The 27,242-nt window shown below is 46.3% G+C and overlaps 1 protein-coding gene across 2 annotated transcripts in view; it reads right to left on the bottom strand.

Annotated features, from left to right (window-relative positions):
* Lap1 (leucine rich repeat containing protein 7 lap1) overlaps positions 1-26,276 on the bottom strand; it is a 66,358-nt gene extending 40,082 nt beyond the window's left edge. For both annotated transcript variants that reach the window (XM_065433963.1, XM_065433965.1), the window contains exons 1-2: positions 26,110-26,276; positions 1,692-1,728 (exon numbers count right to left, since the gene is read on the bottom strand). In XM_065433963.1, coding sequence (XP_065290035.1) covers positions 1,692-1,693 — 2 coding nt within the window. In that variant the 5' untranslated portion in view covers positions 1,694-1,728; positions 26,110-26,276. The remainder of the gene's footprint in view (positions 1-1,691; positions 1,729-26,109) is intronic.
* Positions 26,277-27,242: the final 966 nt, after the last annotated feature.

Genomic DNA, 27,242 nt, shown 5'->3' with positions numbered 1-27,242 from the left:
CAGCAGCCTGTAATTTTTGTTCTGCTGTTTAGCGCTACAAGCTCATTGTCGTGCTCGGCGCTAGATGTGTGTGTCCACTTACGCCCTGATTTGCCGGTGCTGCTTTGTTTAGTTTAGTGTCCCAGCACGCGTATATTTTGCCGGTTACACATAAATATTATCAGTTATATGCACACTAGAGGCGCATTTCTGACGTCGGCGTTGCCGTGATGTTCCATATAAAGTCCAAGGGCGATAAAATCGTCGTCGCGCGCCGTATGCTGTACGTGCGATTGAAAGCATGCGAGAGTGAGCCGGCGGTCAATGTTGCGCACGCAAGGGAGGGAAGCGGGGACGAAGCGCGCCGTCTTCCGTCGCGCGCAAGGCTCCGGAGGGAGGGGGTCATTGACCGGGCGGCGTTTTTAGTAGGTACAGCGGGGCGTGGCGCTTTTGACGGCGCTCGACGTTTCTGCGCAGGCGCGAGTAAGAGCGGGTGCGAGAGAGAAATTCTGGGGCCTCTGCTCCTTGAATATGACTTTGACTAGGCACTACGGTGAAGTTTCTTTGCGCGTGTAGAGTGCGTTTGTCCTTAGGCGTGCCGGCATGGCGGAAGGGGGTCGAGTTTTTTTAATGCTCCGCCGCTGACTACCCGAGCGGTGAGGCAGTGGGCACGGACGCCCCATTTGGTGATCACTGTCTCTGAAAGGGCAAGGTTCTGACTGGTGTTGTATAAGACGCGGGTCACTTTGTTAGTCACGACGATATATTGCATTTTTTACAAGCACTGCTCCAGGAGGGAACATGTAACCAAGCGGTAGCGGAGGGATCAAAGCTGGAAGCAGGGCGGCCCGTGGGTTGGGGCACGCGCAGGCCTCTGCGAGCCCCAACCCACGGACCAGTCCGGCTTCTAGCTTTGATGTCCCCGTTGCCGCTTTGGCGTCCTGGAGGCGCCGCCAATAATGCGAAATAGTGACACGTTGTTTTAATTAGCAAACAACACGATTGAATAGATATAATTGCGCCGAGTCGCCAACTTGCGATGCTATAGGTTCAGCACTACCGCGCCCCGCGACTTCTGCCGGCGCGCCTACGGACAAGCGCATACAACACGCGCTAAGAAACTCTTCCGTAGTGCCTAGGCAGAGTCGTATATTCAAGGAGCAAAAGTCCCCACATTTCCTCTCTCGCACCCGCTCTTACTCGCGCATGCGCGCAAACGTCCGTCGCCTCCGCAAGTGCCACGCCCCGCTGTACCCATAGCAATTGGAAATACGCGACCCGGCGCACATTTGGATGGCACCGGTGCTTTATTTCCAGCCTCGTTTTGTTCTCTCAAACACCGTACAAGAAGCAGCCACTCAAAAATATTTTTAATTACAGCTGTTGAATAATCAAGCCTGCAAGCACAGTACCATTTTTCACGATTTATAGTGATTAATCGGAACGCTAGCAATGCTGCCTCAAAAATGAAATTGATTGGTGGAGTGTTGCATTTAACAGTGGTGTCTATGCAATGAGCAATGCAGGCTAATTTTAAGCTTGCAATTGACACAAAATTTTCAGCACACATAACCTCCTTGAAATAGTATAACCTCGGCAACATATTAAACTCAAGACGTGATGCTTAGGAGAATACTGTCATAACCACTCAGCCACCCCAGCAACTGGAACAGATTCAGTGAAGCAGTTTCAGTGAAGATATTGAAACTTACATTTGCAAGCGCCTCAACAGTGATGTTCCAGAATGAACTGTAAGAAAAGAAACAAGAGCAGCATAAAAATGTGTTAAGAACTTGCACACTCTGTAGAAAGTTCATATACTGACATACTGACAGGCACATACGGCAATCTGTAGACACAGGCACGGACAAAGCTTGTTAAACCGAAACTGAAGTGCAATATTACTTTGCTAAATGGAGAAAATCAATCTATCACTTTATTAGAGAGTTCTATGCGGCAATGAAAAGAAAAGAATCTACTAAGCAGATTGAAGCTTGCTAAATCAGGGATTTAGCTGTAACATGTGCGCAGTAGGGCACAACACAAAGCAATAAAATTGGCTTTATAATGTGTCTAAGCAAAAAAAAAGTAACATGTACCAGCAGTTTTAGGAAGTCATTTCACCAACAGCTGTTGTTTAATAACACTCAAACAAGGAGGATATAGCCGTATTATTATTAACATCGCAAAAAAAAAAGAATGTATTCAATCAGAAGGTACCTCTGTCTCTTTTTGTTACAATTTAAGGGGTTCCTGCGATCTTCTTTTAACGTTTTAGGTCAACTTGCTTAGTTGCTAGACTAAGTAATAACTCTAAGTAATAACTCTAAGTAACTGCAGTAACAGCTCTCTGCATATGGCACGTATCCAACAGGGGAATTAGTCAAGGTTTGCAACAGAAACAAAATGTAACTACTAAATTTCATAAGCGTTACGAATATTAAAAAAATAATTGAAAAGTGAACTTGCCTATTCTTGATGGAACCATCAGAAAATAATCTATTCCGGTAATATTGCCATATGGGGTCTCGACACTAGGCTACAGTCACATGGATGTTTGTTGCGCAGTTTGATTTTTTTTTAACTGGAACAAGACGGTTACCCTTCTTATTTTTTTTTAGCTTTATTCTACCTATCAAATCACCAATAATGCACCGAAATTCTTTCTCCAAATCCTTTATTAACATTACATTGTCAATTTCCCTTCAGTTAGCCTGACTGCTTGTTCGCGTGCTATTCTAGTTTTTCTGGTACTTCCTCTTGTCTTTCCTTTTAATTGGCCATTCTCCTATTCAAATAACAATTCTCCATTGTTAGCCGCCCAATTATTGGCCTATCTCCCTTCGCGGGTACGCGCCAGAAAAGAGGATCATCATCATCATCACACTCGGCGCTCAGGTAGGGTCCAGCCACCCTAGCTCAGGCGTCGCGCCGCTTCGTCGGCTGTCCTCGGGACCATAGGAAACTCTATGCTCAGGACGGATTCGAACACAGGAACTCTGGCACTGAAGCCTGATATTGAAGCCTGATATGCATGGACGAATGTATCGACAAGCGAATGAAATGCCCTTATGAATTTATCGCGGGCGTGCCAGTGCCTTAGAGACGCTTGGCGCATTCGATTTGGCCACATGGACAAGCTCAATCGTTGCAATTAATAGCAATTGTGCGTGTTCGCGGCGTCTTCTGCACTTCGAAGAGTATAGATTGCGCTGAAATTTGCGACAATAAGATTTATATAGCGTAATATACAAAGCCACAAGAACGTCTGAATCCACAGGCACGAAGGTCAGACAAATCCATGTATACTTCCCATCATTCCCATGGTGGTACAACGACTGCAGCGTCACATAGAGCGCCAGAGTTCCCTCTAGTAATTATTGCATGGAAAGCTATGCTCGGGACACAATAGAAGGCTTGTTTAAGCGAAACTTTCCTTGTCTATGCACCTAGGTTTGGTGTGGCTGCTGCTGGGTCGGTCGGTATCTCGGCGGATTCATATATATATATATATTGCCTGATGAATTCTGTGTAATAAGAGAATTTACCAACTCCTGCATGAAACCTGAAGGTATAATGTCGACTCACAGGTTCTCACACAGAACATTGACCTGTGAGCGGCATAGCGCGTTATATTCAACAGATTCTTATTTTTTTTTTCGATTTAGTCATTCGGCATGCGCCACTGGTTTCATGCCCATTCTTTGCCAATGCTCTAAAATGCGTATGTGCCACAGTGAAGCAAGAGGTACAGAATCCTCAAGTGTAGCTAGATATGTGTCGTACATCTCTGTGCGTCGCCATTGAATAATGATGATGACCTTAATTACGGCGACGAACACTTTATGCATCGCCTTCGTCGTTGTCACATCGCTGCGTGGACGCCTCACACCGTGAATCCGCCTTATTCGCAGTTGGTATTTTCGCTTAGCTTTTGAGTGGTGTGGTGCACAAACAAGGAACTGCCATGAGATTAAAGTTGTGACCTTTGCGGTGGATAAACCTAAACACTGCATGATGTTACACGTGGCACAGGATGAAGATAAACACAACTGTGCGCATCGCCGTTAGTTGCATAGCCTTTTATTAATCGCCTCACTAAAGCATCGCTTCGCATAGATTCCAACCAGGCACGTACTCAGGATATTTTTTTTTCGAGGGGGGGGGGGGGAAACCCAAGGTAACTGTTCTATGCAAACGAGAGGGGGGTACATTTACGAGTACAGATATGAATGACGCCCACCATTCGCCATAAAGGCGCGTAAACCCACCAAAGAGAAATGAAGTAAGGTGTATCTCAGACGTAGGCCTTTGAGATACACCTCTCCATTACTTGGCAAACAAGGAACCGCATCAAATGGACTCGCGCAGGAAGAACACTGCCAAAAACAGGTAAACAAGCGAAATTGTAAAATAAAAATTTCGAATGAATGAAAGTTAAAAAAAAAAAAGAAAGCACTTAGCAACTAAGGCACACGGACCGCACGGGGTTGTGTTACTCCGCCAGCCAATCACAGAAGCAAACAAAATCGTCGTCATGCGGCCTTTTCAAAATGGCGTCGTACTTGATAATTCCGGAGCGTCCACTGTTCTTGAAGAGTCTTTTCATGGGCGTAAGCAATGATGTGTGCAACAGACATGGACAATGTGTATGGAGTCTGAGCATTTCACTCTTCAAAAGTGTGCGGTACAGTTCATTTCGTTGCTGAGCCCGTTTTACTCATGAAACTTCACTGCCAACTGAAGTGAAACTTGATAAAGTTGCAGCGAAACAAGCATTTAATTTCAGTTCAATAAAGAATTAGGCTTTCGCTATTCCACTATAACAGGCGAAGGAAAACTTATAAATTTACGCGCTAATAATTTTATTTTTGTGGTTACCGCCTTATCTGGGTAACAGGAAAAGTTTGAAGTACGAATGACTTGCAGCCTCGCGGAGGAAAAGTGGCTGGCGGTTACGAGGACGTGGGCGGGCCTTCCCTGCAGACTTAAGTTGTATCCGAATATAGTATGTTTTTTCTTTAAATTTGTTCTGTAACAATTATAGAGAAATATATATTTGAGGAACAATCACAGTTCTTTTGGAACCCTCGTTTACTGCTCTAGCAAATTCCAAAACCGACTCGTGTTGTTATTCGGGAAGTTGCGCTCTTCTTTCCGTATTTACCTCCCTTTTCCCTTCCCCCAGTGCAGAGTAGCAAACAGGAGACTTTAACTCTGGTTAACCTCCCTGCCTTTCTCTCATTCGCATCTCTCTCTCTCTCTCTCTCTTTGCGTAACGATGCGTGGCCGCCAGTCCCGTACAACCACGTAGAGCACAGGACGCTGCGGTTCTAGACGTACTGCGCCCATCGCGAAAGGTTAGAAGGAACCCCACATAGGCACAGCACAGAAGTGGGTACGTCAGGCGGTTCGACTGATAACTGTAGAAGCGTCATTCAAAACACACAGAATTGTTTCCCACTTCCGACGGCGTTTTCTGCACATCATTTTTAAATAAAAAGGTGTTCATCCATAAATATTTTGGTAAACAACAGCTAAATTTATTAATTTTCGCTTTTCCTTCCCGTTTGGCTGTTGCCTTGGCGCTCCTCCTTAGCATATCGCTCAATTTCTCAACTCCTTGCGACCCTTGTTCAAATGGCACGAAAAGTGCTGTACAATTAGGGAAAAACAAGACGAGGTAACGCGTGACAGTCATATTGCGTATGGGTTCAAGGGTTATTGCAGGTTTGATGATGGACGCTGTTTCACATTATTTTATTTTCTACCCTATCAAACCCACATCGCGGGTATATGGTTCCGAGGATCTGCCAGCTTCGCGGCGTGCCGTTACTCGAGGAAATAATAAAGCGAATGGAAAAGTTAAACGCAAATGGCGTTTTCTCCGGCCGCAACACCTTCCACGAGCATACAGACCAGCTGACTAAGAACCGAATCCCTTTCCTGATCCCTGGATCATTCTAAACAAAAAAGGTTGAACTAACGAAGAAACAGCGACGCGCGTGACCGTTGAATAGATCGTAACAACTGAACGCATCTCGAGTTAATCTCGCGGGCATCCAATCTATGAGAAAACTGGTCTTCACACCCCAGTAGATGCCGATAACTACCGCTATCCAAAACGAGGGAAAAGGGCAACAAAATGTTGACCGCTGAATAGCTGTGAAGTCTCAACATTGATTCGACGGTACTTTAGGAATGTGTGAGGAGTGGTGGCGTGGGCGGGAATCAGGCAATCCCCCCCCCCCCCCCCCCCCACTTTAGGTGCGTGCCTGATTCCAACATGTAGGCGCGGCGGAAGCGCTGGGGGCATGTGGCTTACGGCCTCTCGTTTCTTCATCGTGCAGGCTCTGCTGATTTCTTCTGCCGGGGCCTTCGACTCCCTTCGCTCAACAGCTTTTTCGATTCAACCGAAGACAACAAAATGGATTTGACGACGCAGTCCCGGAAGGGGCTCTTCTGCATTTCCTGCCCGGATTTGTTACGTCATCGGCCACCAAAGCTATAAGAAGTGGACTACCCCTCGGCATCGACAGTGGGCGCGGCGAAAGCGCTGGGGGCATGTGGCTTACGGCCTCTCGTTTCTTCATCGTACAGGTTAGGCATGAATGTTCAATACGTAGTGATGACATATTTCTTGTTATTTTGCCGTGCCCACGCACCTGCTTGAGTATTGCATATGAATGCTTTTGTTCGTGCAAACTTATCCTTTGCGGGGATGTAGAGTTAAATCCAGGTCCTCCTACAGTTGATGAAATGTTCGCGCAACTCTTAAGGACAGAATGAAATCAAGGCAGAAATAGTTGACTTACTGAAAAAAAAAAGTATTGAGTGTTTTGGTGTACGAGTAAATACCCTTGAAGAAAACGTTAATGAAACCCATGCAAAACTAACCGCTAGCGTTGAGACTCTTCAAGGAGCCGTCATAGCACAGCATGCTAAGCTAGTTGACCTTGAAAATCGTAGCCGTAGATCAAACTTGATAGTTTTTGGTATTGCGGAACATGCGAATGAAACTGAATTAGACTTGAGGAAAAAGGTTATTGATGAGTTGTTTAGGAAAAAGCTGGGCGTGAACTTCTCTTCAGTCGCCCGCATTCACAGACTGGGACACAGCGGGGACATAGCGAACCAAATCGGCCAGTAATTCTTTATTTTCAAGACTACAGGGAAAAGCAGGCTGTCTGGAAGAATGTTTCAAAGCTTAAGGGTTCTCAGATACGTATTGATAACGACTACTGTGATGACACTCGACGGAAGCGCAAATTGCTCTGGCAGACAGCGAAGGAAGACAAAGCAGCTGGTAAAAAAGTATTCATTGTGCATGATAGCCTTCATGTTGACAATGATATCTACAGTTGGAATGACACCTCAAACACTCGAAAATGGCTTTCAAAGGCGAAAAAGAAGCCTACAAAGGTATAGCAGTTCCCAACTGCACAGCTGCGCCTGATATCTTTTAATGCACAGAGCATTAGTAACAAACTTGATAAGCTTGAAAATATCCTTATTTTATATGACCCGCATATATGCGTTATTACAGAAACGTGGCTACATGATCTGATAGGCGACGACGAAATTGTGCCACCTGGTTATCAACTATTCAGGCGTGATAGAGGCTCTCGTGGTGGTGGCGTGGCGGTTATTGTAAAAGATAGCGTTGATGTCAGTCTTGTTGATCAAACTGCGGATCATGAAAGCCTTTTTTTTTTAATATATCGTTTAATCAAGATACCTTTTTCCTTTGTGCCATGTACCGCACACCCAATGCAGATGATTTGTTTTTGAATAAGCTATACGATCGACTAATAGGTTTGCGTAACAAAAACATATTGATAACTGGTGATTTTAATTTACCATCGACTGATTGGGAGAACCTACGTTATGGCTGTTCGTCTACTGGTGATTCTATTCTTGACATGCTTTTGCTCAACCTTAAGCAAGCGGTGACTGACTATGCTCGAGGCAGCTCAATTTTGGCTTTACTGTTCCTCAGTGAAATATTCACTGACGGCAGCGTTGTAATTGAGCCTGGAATTTCTGACCATAAGCTAATCTTCTTTACCTGGGATAAGGATTTAGGTCGAACTAAAAAAACTCTGTCAGCCACTGTTGTAAAGGAATATTCTAAGGCTGATGATGTCGCTATACTTGATTACCTTGACACGCATGTTGAGACCTCATGGCAACTTTTTGTTAAAACCATACATTATCGTCTTGATAATTTTGTACCCAGCAGAAAAATTTGTAAGCACCGTGTAAACCCGTGGATTAACCGAGAAATGATTCACATGAAGCGTAAAATTGAAAGACTACGCAAGAAGCGCGCAACAATGACTCCCCAGTTTACTGAATTAAGATACGCTACAAACAAGCTTGGTAAAAGCAAGGAAACATTTTATGCTAATACATTGACAGATTTTCTTCAAACTAACCCCCAAAAGTTTTGGCGGTACTTAAGTAAGTCGAAAACCGGGATTAGCAAAATGAATGTCGATGGTTTGGTGATAACTGACTCCTGTGCTATTGCTGAACATTTTAATGCATATTTCCAGAGTGTTTTTACTAAAACCGATTATTATGAATTTCATAATTCAGTCGTTGAAACTGATACTGACATAGAAGTAACGAGGGAAGGTGTAATGCACATGCTGTTAAAACTTGATCCTAAGAAATCCGCTGGGCCTGATGGTATCCCTAATGCCTTTCTTAACCGGTACGCTGAGTATTTATCCGGGTTTCTAATAGCTCTTTTTAATTGTTCACTGTCTTCAGGGGAAATACCGGCTGACTGGGGTATAGCACGCGTTAAGCCGATTTATAAAAAAAGGTGACCACTTGTCGTTTGAGAATTATCGTCCTATCTCTATTACAAGCAGTTGTTGTAAACTTCTCGAGCATGTTATTGCAAACTTCATTCATGAATTCCTTAGTGATAACAACGTACTATCAAAATTTCAACATGGATTTAGAAAAGGGTTATCTACTGTTACACAACTAGTTATAACTGTGCACGAATTTTCACGAGTGCTTGATGCATCAGGACAAATAGATGTTCTCTTTCCAGATTTCTGTAAAGCCTTTGATAAAGTGCCACATGGGAAATTGTTGTACAAATTACAGTGCTTGGGGTTACCGGGAAAAATAGTTCAATGTATTTGGGCTTATCTTCACAATAGACAACAATATGTGGTAATCAATGATTCATCATCTGCTATTCTTCTTGTCACGTCTGGAGTCCCGCAGAGAAGTGTATTGGGACCACTTTTGTTTTCAATTTATGTTAATGACTTGGTTGATGTTACTCCCGAAAATGTGTCTGTACGTTTGTTCGCGGATGATTGTATCATTTTTAAACAAATCGTATCACCCAATGATCACATTGAATTGCAACGTGCACTGAATGTTATTGACGACTGGTGTCAAAAATGGGGCATGCAACTAAATACTCAGAAAACAGTACTACTGCGTATCACCAGGAAACTAAATTTTAGCCAGTCCTATTATTCCTTTAGAAACAATAGTATCTCGATTGTAGGCAAGTATAAGTACTTCGGTGTCACCTTCACAAGCAACCTAACTTGGTCAACCCATATTTCTTATATTTGCACTACGTAAGTTATGGTTCCTTAAAAGAAAGCTGAAATTCGCACCTTCGCAAACAAAGCTTTTAGCCTATAATACCTGTGTTCGTTCTAAGCTTGAATATGCTATCATTTGCGATCCTTATTTAAAGAAAGATATCATGCAACTTGAACGTATTAACAGAAAGGCTGTTAGGTTTATATTTGGCAAATATCGTAGACTTGATTCCCCATCCAACCTAATGCAATTAAACTGTATTTCTACTCTAGAAACCCGCAGAAAGCTTAGTCGCCTTTCATTTCTTTATAATTGTATGTTTGGTAACATAAAAATAGATCTGCCTGACAGTATAAAACCCCTAACAAAACGACACACACGCCATGGCCATGAATTTGCACCAACCCCAATCTTTGCCCGATCAAAATCTTTCAAATTCAGTTATTTTCCTAGAACTGAGGAAGATTGGAATTCATTGCCGTCTGATATTTTTGGTTGCAATAATTTTCTCACCGAGTTGGAGTGTCACCTTCTCTCTTAAACTTTCTTTTTCTTTTTTTTTCTTTCTTGCTTTTTGTTGTCTGTTGCTTGTTACATTCACGTTGGATGTAACCCACACCTGCTTGGGCCACCACATTGGCCTGCAGTATTTCGAAATAAATAAATAAATGTGCGTTGTACCTCCCCATTTTTTTTTTTTCAATAAACCTTGGTGATACCGCACGTGCGGTCATTCCTGACTCGCACCTTTTCTCAGCACGTCACGTATCCATCTAAAGTGCCCTCATTTCAGCTATACTGGAAACTTATCAATGTTAGAATATCTCGTGGGAACCGCTTTGTTTACACAGCTCTATCGATCGCGTCAACTTGTCACGCCCTGAGCATCCTTCCGGTCTCTTTCATCCAGCCGGACCGCCTCCACAAGAAAGCAACACGGAGCTTTGTATCTCTGCGCCGAAATCCAAACTCTCTCGCACGAAACAGTCGAAACTTATCTTCCCGAGTGACGGAAGTACGACACCGCCAACGGTTGCGGAGTCTTGCCGCGCAATAGATGACGCGCCCCAGATCCGGCGGCCACTCGACGCGAGCGCGCGGCGATTAATTACTCGCCAATGGCCGAGCGGCAGCAGGAAATCAGGCGCGGATGGTGGCATCTCTTCTGGGAGCGTCCCCGAGATCCCCGGCGCAGATAATTAGCGCCGCAGCGAGTCCCCCCGCCGCGACAGGCGCCGAATCAGCTGCGCCCGCGAATGCGCAAGACCAAGACGCGCAAACGCACCGCGCCGCCTGGAAGTCGCGCTGCGCGCCAACGATTCAATTACCGGTGACGCGGTTGTCTCTTACTGGTTCCGCATCGCCTTGCGAGGGTATGGTAAGGAATCCACGTTCTGTCGCGCCTCAAACATGGCGGCACGGACGAAGAGAGTGCTTGTACCATTCATTCATTCATGTTAACGGAGCATCATTTATGAAAGTTGATGCATGGACTATGTATAACTCCGCCGGGTTACACTTGGGCTATAAGGATATGTCGTAGAATGGAATGCTCCGCGAATTAATTTTTTTTACCATATAATTTACAGCAGAATTTACAGCTCCAATTACCCCTGTCCTGCGCCAACCGATTCCAACTATAGCGCCCGCGAATTTCCTAATTTCAACGTTCCACCTATAGTCTTCTGCTGTCCTCGACTGCGTTTTCCTTCTCTTGGTACTGGTCCAACGGTCATCTAACCTGCGCATTACAGGACCTGTCCAGCTCCATTTTAACGCGATAGCGTTAAGGAGCTCGTGTCGCAGAAAAGCCGGTGTCGTCGGCGTCGGTGTCGGCGTCGGCGGCGTTGGCCGTGAGCGATAAATCACGGCAGGCGCTTCATAAATAAAAAGCAACTTCCAAGATTGGCCCGGTGGGAATCGAACCCAGGTCTCCGGAGTGTGAGACGGAGACGCTACCACTCAGCCACGAGTTCGATGCTTCCAAGCGGTGCAAACGCGCCTCTAGTGAATGCGGTGTTGCCTTCGAAACGAGCCGTGGAAAGTTATACTGCGGTGTATATCGGTAATTATGAACATGTAACGTACAGAAGTCACAATTACACGAGTTGCGAAGTGCGTTTCCGCTGCATTTCTTCTGCGCTTTCCGCACACGCAGAGCCATCTTGCGGCAAACACAGAAGACCCCCTCCTCTCAATGTACGGCGCTGCCCCGACAGGAGGCGCGCCGCGCGCGCATTGGGACCGCTGCCAGGTGCGTCGCGGGACTCCCTCTCCCCTGACGACGCTTCGCCGTGCTTCCGGTTTAGATTACTATCTATCTCTCTGCCCGTGCCGATCACGACGTTTGGCTGGCGTAGATCGTTTCCCCTCCGAGACACCGAGTTCTTTGGTTCGTTTCTTTCGCTCAGGCGCACGTTTCGTTGCCGCGGCGAACGCTGCGTTGCTCGACGCTCACCGCGTGATAGGTGGGCGCTAAGTCCGATGCGGGGCGCATCGTAAGTGATCGCTGTGCCGTAGCGCATTGTCTTATACCCCTTGGCGGGTCGACGGGAACGCTGTCGCGTCCCACTCTTGAAGGCGAAGCTTAAGCGTCCTCCAATTTTTTTTTCTCTTAATGTCAATTAGAATATCGGCTGTACATGTTTGCGCTCTGACCCAAGCCGCCCTCTTTCTGTATCTTAACGTTATGCCTGGCATTCTCCGTTCCATCGCTCTTTGCGCGGTCCATAACTTGGTCTCAAACTTCTTTGTCAATCTCCAAGTCTCCGCCCCACGTCTTTGCACCGGTAAAATGCACTGATTTTACACCTTCCTTTTCAATTATAATGGTAAGCTTCCAGAATGGAAACCAGATACAGTGTTTTTTCAACGAAAGCTTCGCGCTGTTTGATTTCCAAATGTCAACAAAAGCGAAAGAAATTGTGGCAGTTTTCGCCCGAAGGGCGTAGCAATTAATGACAGCGATATCAACGTTTAGCGTTGCCCTCGAACTTCTCTGGCGCTGTCATAACTATATATGGCGCGAAGCATGCACGCATGACAACTGCTGCGGAGCAGAATGCACAGCCATGGCAGCTACACCAGGAGTGGCGTCACAACCAGCCACCATAACTTTAGCCACAACGCTCGCCTAATGAGGAGCGCCGTCAGGTGGCGTTGCCGGCGTCGCACGAGCTTGGTGGCGCAAGAGCTTGGTGGCGCAACCCACCGCCCCGTTCCGAAAGGGACGCTCATAACATCCGTCCGTCCGTCCGTCCGTCCGTCCATCGCTAACGCACGAGATGAGACCGACGAGAAACTGCCGGCGTGAACCCAGTGAAATATTAGACAACGTTAGCTTGACGTTTGCTGCCTGTTCCGCTCAGATTACACACGCTCTTTAGGTAGCGGATGAGACGCCTCAATTTTTTGGGGCGACTCACTCAGCTGCGAACATCAACAATAAGGTAATACTTAGTGCTCAGCCATTTAATTACCAGAAATTCATTGATCGGGTTGTTCACAGGTAAGTTTTGCGCACACGACCCGTCCATTAGAGATAGAACGGATGTCAATTGACGGAAGGGAAACGCACATGGGGGGGTGGCAGATTACAGTCGACTCCTGTTGGTTCAACCCTTGCGGGAGCGCAAGATCTCGTCGAATTATCCGAAAAGTCGAATTAGCAAAGGGCAGCAAAATTAATGAATTTAAATCTTTGGGTTTTTTTATTGCTTGAAATAGTGCGTAATGTATGTTTGTCTTCCTGTTCTTAAAGCGCGACCCAACCAGCATGCTGCGGAGAGCGCTGACATGTTTAAACGCTGCCCGGATGCGACACGAAATAAGCGGGAACGGTTGGCTTCACGGACTGAGGGAGCGTAGAGCAGTAAAAGATTAAAAGAAAAACATTTATAGAAATAAATAGAAATTTATAGAAATTGGAGCCGTCTGCTGAATTTCTTGCGTTTTCAAGTTTTTGGTAACCGCTACGCTCGTGAGGTCGAATTAACAGACGCGACATGCTTTCGCGTTCCAACTAAACGAGTTTTCCCTTCGGAGCAATGTCGCCAGGGCGTTCCAGTGCGTTCGAATTAAGCAGAAAGTCGAATTCAACGAGATCGAATGAACGAGAGTCAACTGTATAATAATTATGAAGATAATAATAATTCCTTATCCGACGAAAATACAAGATACAGGCTATCCAAAGATACATTAGGCTTGACTAACTGAGTCTGGCAGACAGCATTCAACCATGCATATTTAAACTGCGAACAATAAGGAGGAAACTCATAAACCCACTTCGAGCTGCTACACCGAGCTTCTATAAGTGGTGGTATTTTTTTCGTTACTTTTCATCGGGGCGCGAGAACGCGCCCTCTCTCTGGATGCGCGTGTATATATACGAAGCCCACGTGCTGCCGTCATCCAGAGGTGGTGGTGGTGAGAAGCATTTATTGACAAAAGGAGAAGTGTGGAACATCACGAGGACCCTACATACTAGGTGGAGTCCCTATTCCGGGACCCCATTGGTTAAAGCCGTCGCCCTGGCTCTCTGCACCAAGGCCTGCTGGGCCTGAAGGTCTGAGCAGCCGAACAGGGCCGCCTCCCAGTACTCTCGTCCAGAGCGGCGTCGCCCACACTTCAAGAAAAGTTTACACCCTTTGGGGTGCGTATTTGCCACGCAACAATAATCGTCATCTGTCTTTCCCGCATTTCCTTTCTTGAAAACGCTGCGCTCGTTACTTTCCTGTCGAGAAGACTCTGTCATGCTGATAACGCGCATGCCGTTTGTGACTTCGAAGTATACCGGGCTTGCAGCGTTAAAGAAAGGAAATGCGGGCAAGAAAGATGACGATTATTGCTGTGTGTCAAGATACGACTCATAGGGTGTAAACTTTTCTTAGCGTGCATAAGGCTCTCGTTGAAAGAGATGGAGTGCGTCAAGAGCAACAGGACAGGAGCAAGCGAAGGTCTCTGGGAGCTAGGCTTTATGGTTCACAATGGAGCTAAATTGGCTGATGACGATGGTGCAGGCACCTTTATCCGATTCCGATTGTGGTGAGAGGCATTTGATACACGTACGTGAAAAGTGAATCGTGAAGATTGGAAAGGGAAGAAGGGTTTGTGGCACGTTTAAGAATTGTAAGTGCACCGGGGAAAGTACAGCTTTTTACTGTGTTGACTGCACAACATAATGTCAGCCTCGATGACGCCAGTGCTTACCCCCTAGAAGAAAAAACACCCCGGAGAGACAATCTGTGCGTTCGAGAAGAAAGCTATTCAAGAAAAGAGAAAGACGGGCAGAGTAAAGTGTGGCTGGCAGAAGATAAGGAAAGTTTCAAGAAAGTAAGCACCAGCACCATGAGTACGCGCCGGGCTTTCTCTCGTATTTTTTTGTCTTTTTTTTACTTTTCCTTTATTTTTCTTGATTGCTGCGTTTCTTTTCTTAGTACAGACCATGTGCTGTAGGCGACACAAAATTCGCAGCACTGCAATCAAACCTGCCCCGAAATCACGCGTCGGTATACCGCTTCACAGCTTAGCCGACAACAAAGACGTCGCGTTGAAAGAAATCAAGCCGCCAACAGAGGCTGCCACAACGGCGTAGCAGAAACCGTCCGTCTTTGTCTTTGGACGCGTCTGCTTTCCGCGGAAAACAAAAACAAGGGCCACCTAGTGCGAGACACACCGGTCGCGGGTCTCCGCACAAGCAGCGGCTCTCTTTGGCTAGCTCGCTTTATTTTTCGTCGGGGAGGCGCTCTTATTTTAAGGCGCCGCTGTCCCAATATAGAGCGCCACTTTCTCTTCTTCTTCGGGGGTGGAAACCACCGGCCGCGTCGCGAGGGAACTCGGCCGAATCGCCCGACTTCGGCACTAGGGCTCGGGAAGTGGGCGTGCTACCGCATCTCCGCGCGTGTTAGCCGCAGCAAAGATCGAAGGCGTCGGAAGCGATTAGCTCTTGCAACGTACATTACCCACGGCAGAGTGAGAATCTCTCTAAGGGTTTGAACCCCGAGAACTCAACTTCCACACGCCAAACACCCCTTCCCACCCCTCGTATTCTGCGCACCACTTATGGACGTCTTGAGAGTCCTGTGCGATAAATGTGCCAGCAAAGATGGAAGAGCCAGGGATATAAGAACAGTATATAAGGCCGGCGAAGTCGCACCGAATGACCGAAGTGCATCCTGCTATGAGAGCGAACATTCGAGCGTTCAGTGTAGTTGGAAAGAGGTCGCTGGTACGGATGTATCGAGAGGTGAGCGAAGACAAGAGAGTTCTGATGAGCCACGCTCTGGGAGACAGCCAAGTCTCAGGAAGGAAGACTGCGTAAGAAGTTCTGGCCCTGTAGCGAAATGCGACAGCACTATACACGTTGCCAAGAAGGCAACGAAGAGCGATTCTGGTGACGAGGGGAAACGAAGTCAGCCTAAGAGGTGGCAAGACGGCACCAACTGAATTCAAGAATCTGAGGAAGAAACCGGTAACTTACAGCACAAAAGAGAAGCAACTGACTAATAAAGAATGGTAGTGTAGTTGAGGGATATACAGATTATACGATGTTGTGACCATGCGGCCGACTGTTTTCATAGACATTTTAACATTACTTTGCGGATATGCTGACGTGGCTTATGAACGCGAATACTGTTTTGGTATTGCTTTATTTTACCACATATTGCTATTAGGGGTATATACTATAACAAAAAGATACTGTGCGAGTGTTGTACGACATAAACGTTAATGTAGGGGCTGGCTGGTTTCTTGATCAAAGAGCTTGTGCTGTGTATTGATGGAACAAGACGCAACACAATAGGAAAGGCACAGGATATCCAGTGTGCACGTCTTTCCTATTGTATCGTGAATTCGCCGCACCACTCAGGCGCAAATTCACTGAACTGAGTAATGTGCGGAGGGCATAAGCCAACCGTGCCCCCATATATGTTCCATATCACCGTACTTCGAAATATATTGTTATGGGCCACCCATCCTGCGGACGAAGAAGACATCGCACAGCAGACGAGAAAGAGGACGATCTGTGCCCCGGCCCGCCACCTTCGTTGTTGTGGTGCCTGTCACTGTGTAAATATCGCATATAAACTTTTTTTTTTACATCTATCCGTAACAATATTGAGCGACCGCTTGTATCGGTCATGTCATGTCTATATTGGTCTCACAACAACGACATTCGTTTGCATATACCCCCAATGAAACACCAGACGCGTGCTCATCAGGGCGTTTGTAAACTATATATATATCTATCTATCTATCTATATATATATATATATATATATATATATATATATATATATATATTTAGGCTATTCAACACAAAAAGAAACTTTGTTCTGTGTGTGACACTTTGGTGTCCACAGTGAGGCCGACTATCGGTCGTTACCAAAACTGGACGCACGGGCACGCGGGTCTGCGCGGTATACAGTTCCCGTTCCTGAATGCAAACAGATGTTAGGCTAGATCGGAACTATATTGCCACTGAGTGAAACAGGTTTTGCTCGGGCGGCTTATACGCGCGACAGAACGGCATATACGCGCGCACCGTCTAGAGCTGTATTTTCTTTCAGCGGCGTTGGCTCTTCTTTGTTCGTTTCGCCGCCGCGACTTTTTGCATGCGTTGCGTCTTGTACGCCGACGAGTGCGTCACTCGGGCGGCGGGTGACGCCACCAGTGACGTATACTGTATGCAAGCCCGGGCCTCGACTGGCTGGGGTGCTGCACGTCCGTGGCCGGAACCTCAGGCCGCGGCCATAATATATATACAGGGAGCACTCACGCAAGTCAAGACAGTCCCACCTCTCTTTCTTTCTAAGCGCGCCCCAAGGGTTGCGAGAAAACTGCGCAGAAGGGATCTCTGAGTCGGCGTCGCAGCCTTGAAGAGACGTCGTCGCCCTTTTTTGACAGGTGATGTCTCGTTGCACCATGGGGAGGAGTACCGACGTGGAGTGCCTCCTATGTATACTGGTGCTCTAGCCGCTGTTCCCATTGCCGTCGCCATCCCATATAAACCTCTTGCTGTGTCCTATAGGGCCATATATAGCGGTACAAACAAAGCTCAAACGCGGAGAGTCCAAGTTCGCAAAGGAAGTTCTTACATTCGCCTACACCATTTGTCCGCCTCCTACTCTTTCATGTTAAGTTTTGAGAATAGGGAAAGATGATGCTTGGATTCGAGAAAATCCGGTACCTCATGTACAAACAGCGTCCGCCGGCGGTGGCGCCATCTACATGATGTTTCAGATGCCACGGTCCCTTTGCACACATTTTAATATAATATTCCATGACCTTCTGGCTCAGCTAATCTCTCCAGGTATCATTAAGCTTTCTTTCACTCCATGCTATTGCATATTTTTTTCCCCATAAGGGCCTATAAAAGTCGCCAGGCTGCATTCTTTTGTATTTCCGAATACAACGTACGTCATCAGTTTTTCTTCTTTTTCTTTTTTTGTTTAATGCAGCAAACACCTACAGCAACACCGAGCAGCATGCGTGGTACCGCCGTGGTTGCTTAGTGGCTATGGTGTTGGGCTGCTAAGCACGAGGTCGCGGGATCGAATCCTGGCCACGGCGGCCGCATTTCGATGGGGGAGAAATGCGAAAACACTCGTGGTACTTAGATTTAGGAACCCCAGGTGGTCAAAATTTCCGGAGTCTCCCACAGTACGGCGTGCCTCACAATCAAAGTGATTTTCGTACGTAAAACCCCATAGTTTAATTTAAGCATGCATGGTCGTTGTCAAAACCTGTGGCCATAAAAGGGAACTGCTTAGAAAATTTCAACGCGGCGTCGACACCTGTATTCCGCTGTTGCTTGCATTCTGGCTTATACAAAGTTTTCCAGATAAAAGCCGCGTGGCAACTCAAAGCTCGTATAACTCAAACTTCCGGTTAATTCGAACAAAAATCAAGATTTCGGTTAGGCAGATAGAATTTTGCTGCATTTTATTTTGAAGCCACTTAACAAGGCAAATTCTGACTTATTTTGGCTTCGCAGGATGGCGAAACGCTGGCGCAGGCGATTGGTGAAAAGACTCCAGGAATAATGAATGGCAAAAATTAGTAGTAGAGTTTATTTATAGAAATGCAGAGACGTCGGCCCGAGCTGGGAAACGAAACAGGGATGGATGACGACGATGACAAGGATGTTGATGCGATTATTTCCATGCTGTGTCGCATGAAAAACAAAAAAAGACAACTAAGTGAGAGCTTAGCGCTGCTAACTCTAAGTATACGCGATAGCACACTTAGTTGTGACGTCACGATAGCTGCGTGCGTCCATCGAACACGTTTTCATCCACTTCCATGTTCATTAATTTATCACTTCCTTAATTTAATTAGTAAGTACAAGTCATTTCCCCTGTGGTGTCCTTGGTGTCCTTGTTTGTCGGCTTCTATTATGACAAAAGTCGGGCCCCTAGGTTTCCTTTCTTCTCGTTCACACACACACACACACACACACACACACACACACACACACACACACACACACACACACACACACACACACACACACACACACACACACACACACACACACACACACACACACACACACGCGCGCGCGCGCGCGCGCACACACACGCGCACACACACGCGCGCGCGCGCAAGCTGCGAACTTGTCGAAACGTCGCCTTAAGCGACATTCCCTGCTCTACCACTGTTATTAAGCGGCACGTACTTAACGCCAACATCAGAGGCGCCGGGTGACCCGCATTAACAGCCAGGCTCTCCAGCCCAACGACTCCACACGACCACGGCGCGCAAATCGCATTCGGTCTGCGGATCTCGTTTTTTCGCGCTACAGCATACGCGTGCCGGGGGAACGTGAAACGTGCTACCTGCGGAAGCCTCCTCCCCGGCGCCCGGATGAAGCCGGAAGGGGGGGGGGGTCGAAATACTCGAGAGCGAGACGACGACGACGACGCTACAAACGACGCGGTCACGCTCGACCTGTGTCGCCTCCTTGCTCGTGCTGTCCTGCTTCGCCCCTTCCTCTCTTCTTCGAGCGAGTGTTGCGCTGTTCTCGGTAGGAGTCGAGTGCTCCTGCACTCTCACTAAAACGGCGCAGCGTCTGAAAGCCGCGAAGTGCAGGGCGACGGCTGCTTCTCTTAATCAAGTGCTGACTAGAAGTGCGAGGGAAACGCACAAGGGAGACAATAAACTGGGTAGGAACTACTTGACATATAGCAGAGTCCAAAGCATTGAAGGACTCTGGATATAGCTTCCCCGAAGACCTGCTGAGATGTGCTGCTGCGGACACTTATTGTATGTAGCTCTATTGAATAATGCTATGAGGCGTGTGTGCGTGTTGTGACGTTACACTGCCTGCCGGACCTGGTAGCGTTACAAACCACAGTAAAAGTCATGCAGTGGTACCATCAACATTCCCCCCTTCCCCCCCCCCCCCCCCCCCCAGCACGGCTTGGTGTATGTATCCGTGCAAGCGCGCATAAATTGGCCTTCGTCAAGCAGCTATTACAACTTTTTGCCTAGGAGATCACTCAGTGCATTTACTAAGAAATAAAATGAATTGAAAGGACCAGTAAAAAGAAAAAGCTATTTTGAGCTATATTAGCCAATTATCCTTCTATAGTACCAACAAATCCACTCGATCATACCGCGAGGAGAGGCTCTGTAAGCGAGGAAAGCAAAAAATAGAAGACCGGATGGCGACGCTGTCTAGAGGCTCCCGCACCAGCTAGCCGTGACGTCACAAATGGCCAAATGCAGTCACAATACATCACAAAGGTTTTTTTTTTTTCCCCTTTCATCGCACACAACAGTGCATCAGCTCGGGTGTCCCCAGCGCCCACCGGTGGCGCAGAAAGTGCCGGCACCCTAAGGCAGCCGTGCGCTCCAAGTATCGCGTTTCAGTCGCTGAGCATTGTGTCACGTCTAAACATGCGTTGCAAAGGGTTCTGTTTATTTATTTATTTATTTATTTATTTATTACAAATACTTTCAGAGCCCGAGGGCATTACAGAAAGGAGTGGGTAATACATATACAAGTGTGCAATAATTCAATTTATGAAAATACAAGTTAACAAAGTAAGTAACTTTCAATGGCACTTCTGAACTTAGTGTCGATGATGTCAGCGATGGATGCAGGAAGGTGGTTCCATTCTGCACTGGTTTTTGGAATGAAAGAATAATTATATAAGTTGGTTCGGCAAAATGGCACACCAACCTTGAACTTGTTAAAGGTGGAAGGGTTGCCAAAAGGGTTTAATATAAGCACAACCTCTGTGTCACATGTTTTTAGCAACCATCTCTCAGCAGAAAACTTTCGTAACAGCGCAAGGACAGAAAGCCAGGCATGCGAAACAAGACTCGGTGGGGACTACCTCCACTGTCTCGCGCGCGTCGTCTTTGCCTCAGCCTGCGCGCAAGGAAAATGTAATAAATACAGATACCTTTTATATGTTACGGGGGCCAACAGCGCGTGTGACCTCTGCCAAGTCCAAGCTGCGTAGTGGAGCTTTACTCCAACCACATCCTCAGCGCTCCCAAGTTCTGGACTGCGCGGATGCATTAACAAACTTATTTCCGCTCTGCGCGGAAAGGCTTCTTTCTTACTGCAGATAGCATTACAACGCTGCTTCGCAACAACGAACATGGCGGCAAACAGCGACTCGGTGCCTTCTTTTTCTCGATTCACGGGTTTCACATTCGGTGCACCAGAGCACACGCGCCATTAAAACCACCTTGGCGCTCACAGCACCCATCCATTCATAAAACCTACAGTAACTGTATATGCTGGCATATACAGTAACTCTAAAATCACATAGAGTTACTGTGTAAGCTCTCCTTGTAGCGCTAAAACCACCTGGTGTCCATGTCTATATACAGGAACGTTAACCATCTAGAATCCCTGTAATGGGACAATAAAACTACCAGAAACAATTAAGCATGTCCTGCTGGAATGTTAAAGAATGCATCTAGCAATGAACGCGGAAACATAAAGGGGAAACATAGATGAAACTGCTGAGGTTACTATAAAACACGGTTGGAAAATTTAAAAAGTAACGAGTACAAGACGGCGCAAAGGAAGAGATAAGACACAATAAAGCAAACTTTCTACAGTGGGCAATATAGCTGAGAGTAGAAAGATATTGAATAGCATTAAATGCAACAAAACGTTTTAAACAGCGTTCTTGATGGCATGCGGAAGAACTAAAACCTGGAAAGCTGGGCGAGTATTATGCACAATCATACTAGGGGTAGTGCGACAAACACGTGGACAAGATGAAAAGGCGCGGACGACGCGAGCACGAACTTTCAAATGATATCCATTATTGAAAGGCATGATAATTTAGTTTTAAAAAAGAAGAAAAAAGAAACTAGAGATGGGCGAATATTTTTCGAATACGTACGGATCGAATACGAACGCTAAGTATCGAATACAGAAACGCAGACGCATATATTTACAACAGGAATATTTATTTCGGTATAACATCGTACCACGCTTGTACTGACCAGTGAAAAAAAAATTTGAACAAATCTTAATATAAAGGACACTCAGGATCAGTTTTAAACACAAAACTACTAATTGTAATTAAAATAACTGCCCGAATAGCCCCACAACATATTTGGATCTTGTTGCAAACAACCTTTCTAAGCATCAATACCTGCTGTGTGACTAGCTTTCCGAAAACGCTAAATAGATGGTTGTTGAAGAACGATCAGAAGTTGCGGAACACACACACACACACAAAAAATAACTGCTGAAGGAGTTGTGGGATGCAGACACGTGGAAAAGGGCCCGTTGCAAGGAAAAATGATAAAAATCCTACATGACTGGACTGCACGAAACACTGAATTACAGACTACAAGCTCAAATCGCAGGTCGTCATGTAGGGTTTCTCCGCGAAGCCGTAAATAAACCTTGAAATATTCTCTTTTTTTCCTTGCATTGCTTCGAAAACTTATGCAACTGTTTCACATCTGATAACTTGGGATGCATTGTTCAGCTCATCGAGAACGGTATGACACGACTTAAGCAGTCGGTTGTTGCGAAATATCAGGTTAGCTTCGATATTCGAAAACAACGAATAGTTCAATTTCGTATGCGAATAGTTAAAACGTAACACTCCATTCGTATTCGAAACTCCGAATATTCGCCCACCTTTAATAACATCTATTGCAAGCGCCACCGTTTCAAAAGCGATGCTTCTATTATCATCGTCATGCACAGCCAACTGATATGTAAAGCCCCTCGGCATCATTAAAGATTTTCTGCAGAGGCATTCGTTCTACAGTGGACCTAAAATATGGCTATGTAAGGTGCCCGCTACATCAACGTTTTCAAAATTTCGTATTTTTCCAGCTTTTCCCCGAGTTTGTTTTTAAAATTAAATTTCCCTGGCAATCATAAAACTTGCGGTATGGGGAGTGCTTTACATCTGCTTCACCTCCGCCGCACAATAAGCTCACCAGGCCTCAAGCCTTCACGTTCAGAATGCTTCAAACAAACACGTACCCCAAGCAGAGCAGACTACATCACTACATGCCTGACCTATACACAACATCATATTGCGAAAATTGCCATAGCACGCTAGACGTACATCACTTGCTCTGGCCGTGTGGTCGGACCCACGCAAACATGACAAGACTCCGCCAGGCTACAAGAAGCATTACGCAGCACGGATCTGGCGGAGCAGCTCTGGGCCGTCCAGTGGGCCCACGATGCGGCCAGGGAGTTACAACTCCCGGTCCCAACGTAGGAGTAGCCCGCTCTATGGGGCTTTGCGCCCCGTAGCTCGCAGGACCTCTCATTAGAGTTATTCTTTCCGTCCATCCACCTCCGCCGCGGGTTGGCCCGGCATTGCACTATCTTCGGGATCGGCCCACGTACGGGGAGTTTTTTTTTGCTTACCACAACGACACGAAAATTTCATTGGACGGTAGAGGTATACAGCTTCGCCGTAAAAGAAAAAAAAAGATGTATAGCTTGGCAAGTAACTGCCAAACCATAATTTTAAGCGACTAGTTCCAGTAAGCTGTAAGTCAGATGGAATTAGTACACTTAAGATTGGATTGAATCCCGTGTTTCACGGTGCGCCAATCGCCCGGCCAAGCTCACGCATACTCACAACACCAGCGGAAGACCACACTACTTGCGAACTGCGCAAAGTCGGTTGGAAAATTCGCTTTATTCTGGCATACCAGTATAGCTTCGCCATCACCACTGTACGTACCAATTTCTCTGATTCAAAGCAACCGGGCCGAGAATGTTCTGTTTTGCCGGGATTTACCAGGAGCGCTATTCCGGCTGAACAGTGTTATATTTCGCCATACAGTCCAATTCGCCATATAGTCAGCTCTGATTGGCTCATAGGGCTGGTAGGCCTCTCCGATTAGCTCAAAATGCCACCATTATAGAACTTCACCATGTATGGCGGAATTTTACGATGTCCCAGAATAGCACTTGAGAACTGCCAAATTACCTGAAAATTCCCTGTTTTGCAGGCTTCCCCTGACAATAGACACTCTGGACGTTGCCAACGACTTCGCAGCTACGAAGTCACGACAATGCGTTCAAATTAGATTGAAACTTTCTATCCAGAACAGAGAGGACGGTATAAAAGCAACTGTACCAACAGTAGGGTCTACAACGAACCTAGGGGAAGCGAGGTGCACGTCCGATATTGAGGTAAGCGAGGCAGGTAGACCATGTAGAATTTCTTCATTCAAGCAAGCCCAATAAAACGGAAATAAAAGGGAACTGCCATATTTTCTGAGCAGCAACGAAATTCTTGAAGTCGAAATAATTCAGAAGGCAATGTGTGCCATTAAATGGTGGATGCAGAAAATACCGATTAACTGCAAGAAACAGCGACTGCTGGCCACCAGAAGACTGAACTGGTAACATGCGGCAAATGCTATGCTAATGAGAGTAAGTACAATTAAGTTGAAAAGATGAGTTGGCAAGCGTATAATTCCCAGTCAAGTTCGAAGAAACCCAAGCTGACTTATTGCGAAATTTGAGCGCGAACGAGCATGCTAAGTTTAGCCGGAAGATGAATAGCTGGCGCTCTAGTTTACGCAACATTCAGCGTAAAAGGGTATGTACAATACCTGACTTAAAATGTTGGGGCACAATTTTCGCTGGACTGACGGTCGCTATCCGACGCCATGGAATTAAACAACGGCATTAAACTTTCTTCATTCTCTAGTTTATGTGACCAGTGAATCTGCACAAAAGTACATCTTCTATATATGGCCATGGGCTCTTCTGTTCGGAGAACTGGCTCCTACATTCCCTATCGAAAGTTGGCGCGTTCTATGTCGTCCTATAAGTTGCTACTATATGTTTTAATGGAGGCCTACGTTGTCTGTCACACTGCTCGGCAGAAGCTGCAACCTAAGGATTCATTAGTGTCGTAGCCAAGGCGTTCTCAAGGCGCGCAATTTATCACCGCTCATCTAAGCTGCAGCCGCGAGTTCACGCTTCTTACCTACTGGCCTCTCTCCGCGAACGTTTAGCATTTTACGCTGCGCGTAAGACGAAAGCAAAACGCCTGCCTGCAGAGTCCCAGTAAGCTCTTTGGCACACAGCAAGAACTTCCAAAGTGACTGGTTTGGACGAGTACCAGTTGGCAGTAAAAAAGATGCGGCACCCAGACGCGCCGAGCGGAAAACCCCGGCTCGGGAATTCGCTCACCGTCGAACTCGATACCGCGCCAGATGCGCGACAAATGACAACACGTCTCGATTGACGGCGCCGGACACCCGAGATGCTGGAAGCCGCCTCCGCTGAATCTGCGCTTGCCAGCTAGGAAGACTGGCTGCGGCGCCACTTTGGATGGCTGCCTCCCGTAGAGAGAAGTTAAATATACATGAACTGAGCAGAAGATGTGCCAAACGGCCCCGCCGCAGTAGAAACCGAGCGAAGCAACAGCAAAAGACGGGTGACCGCGAAAATGAGAAGCTCACAAACAGAGCGCGCGCGCGCGCTAAGCGAAAGAGACTGCGACACTGCTGGCTGGATAGTATATCGTCGAAGCAGAGAGAACGAAACAAACAAACAAAAAATTTACGAAAAGCAGTGCTCCTTCTCATATGATCCCTCTTCGCCGCGTTCAGTTTTGAAGGGCGCTTATGAGCGGCGCCCCAAATATAGGAGCTTGAAATTACCTCATTTCGAGCTCGGGGAGGGGGGTAAACTCTAAAGTGGCAGAGAAGGGGGAGAAAGAAAATAAAAGCAAAAAGGGGAGACGAAACGTCTTTCTAGCTCTTTCTTTTTTATAATTAGCTCGGCAAGTGGATTTGTTTTAGTACGTGCGGCGCGAAGAACTTCGGCGCTGCTTGGGAATTTTAGAGATATATTTTCTTTTACGGAAAACTACAAGAAGCTAACAAAAAAACCAGAGACTCCAGAGATGTTCTGCCTCCTAATTTCGCGTGCTTCTTGATACAAGAACGGAGAATCGCAGAAATGCGGGGTAGATACCCGGACGAACGGATTGACTCTCCGTGTGAAAGTTGCAGCAAGCTGCAGAGACGTCCCAGAAAAATGTCACTTAAAGTGGAAATAAATGTTCTCACCGGTGAGGCCTTTGAGTGTCCGTGTCCACACCTTCAGCTGACCGGCCGATCACGCATATTTAAACCTCTTTCTCTGCGGTAATTCAGTAGCTTCCTCGGCTGTGCACTGTCACCTTTCCCAACTTCACCTTCGCAGCTCCTCCGTGCGCAACGCGACGGCAGCCATGACGGAATTAACCGGAAAAACATCACGCACGCCTCACCGGAAGTCGTTACGCCAGTCCCTACGCCCTCTACAATTAGGTCAACGCCCTAATATCTAAAGCAGTTACCTCGAGTCGGGTGTACGGAAAATGCGAAAGCTTTTATAACTTCAGAAACCTTAACTTGTGCCTGCACTGGCCTCAACAAAACGAGAGAAGCTTTTGTAATGGCGCCAATTTTTAATTTCTAACAGTGGTCGTCTTGCGCTATTCCGAAACAAACGTCGTTCTTTTTATTCGGAGTGTCGCTACACAGTAGCGCGCTAATAGCAAGATAATATGAGTAAATTTTTTTTAAATATAAAAGTGGGGAACTTTGGCCGGTTGGAAATGACTGACAAGGTGCAGAGACTCGAGGCCACCTCATTATCCAGGGCGGTTCGTGCGGTAGATGTGGTGTTGTCTGGAAATGATTGTCTAATATCAGCATAGAGTTGGTATTACTACAATATCTATTAGACGCACACGCTAGATGAGACCGACAAGATAGAAAAAAAAAAAAAGCTCGGCGTTTGTCACTGCCCAATAGAAGGGATAGATGGATTTATTTATTTATTTATTTACAGAGTACCTACATCGCCATAAAGGCATTACGTAGGGGGGAACAAAATAAAACCAGTAATACAGAGAAGCTTTCGGACAGATATACTGACAAACAGTATAACAATATTTGAAAGCGCATTCCTTTCAAGTGGTTTCATATTTTCAGGAACAGCCAAAAGTTGCATGGGGCCATTTTTGGAAAGTAAGGAACTCGAGAAAACGCTGAAATACTTTCGCATGCCGAAAAAAGACTGAATCGCACGAGCTGCTGGTGCAGTTTCAAGTTCCTGTCAAAATTCTGGATGCAAATTTTGCAGGCACCCGATGTGTACCCAAATATAGCCTTCAAAGTAACATTTGCAGCCTATCCGTTGCTATTCATTATTC

This window comes from Dermacentor albipictus, chromosome 9 (genome assembly GCF_038994185.2).
Source record: "Dermacentor albipictus isolate Rhodes 1998 colony chromosome 9, USDA_Dalb.pri_finalv2, whole genome shotgun sequence".
NCBI classification, from domain to species: Eukaryota; Metazoa; Arthropoda; class Arachnida; order Ixodida; family Ixodidae; genus Dermacentor; species Dermacentor albipictus.
The sequence above is the reverse complement of the archived record's forward strand: the minus strand, read 5'-3'. Positions and strand labels throughout refer to the sequence as shown.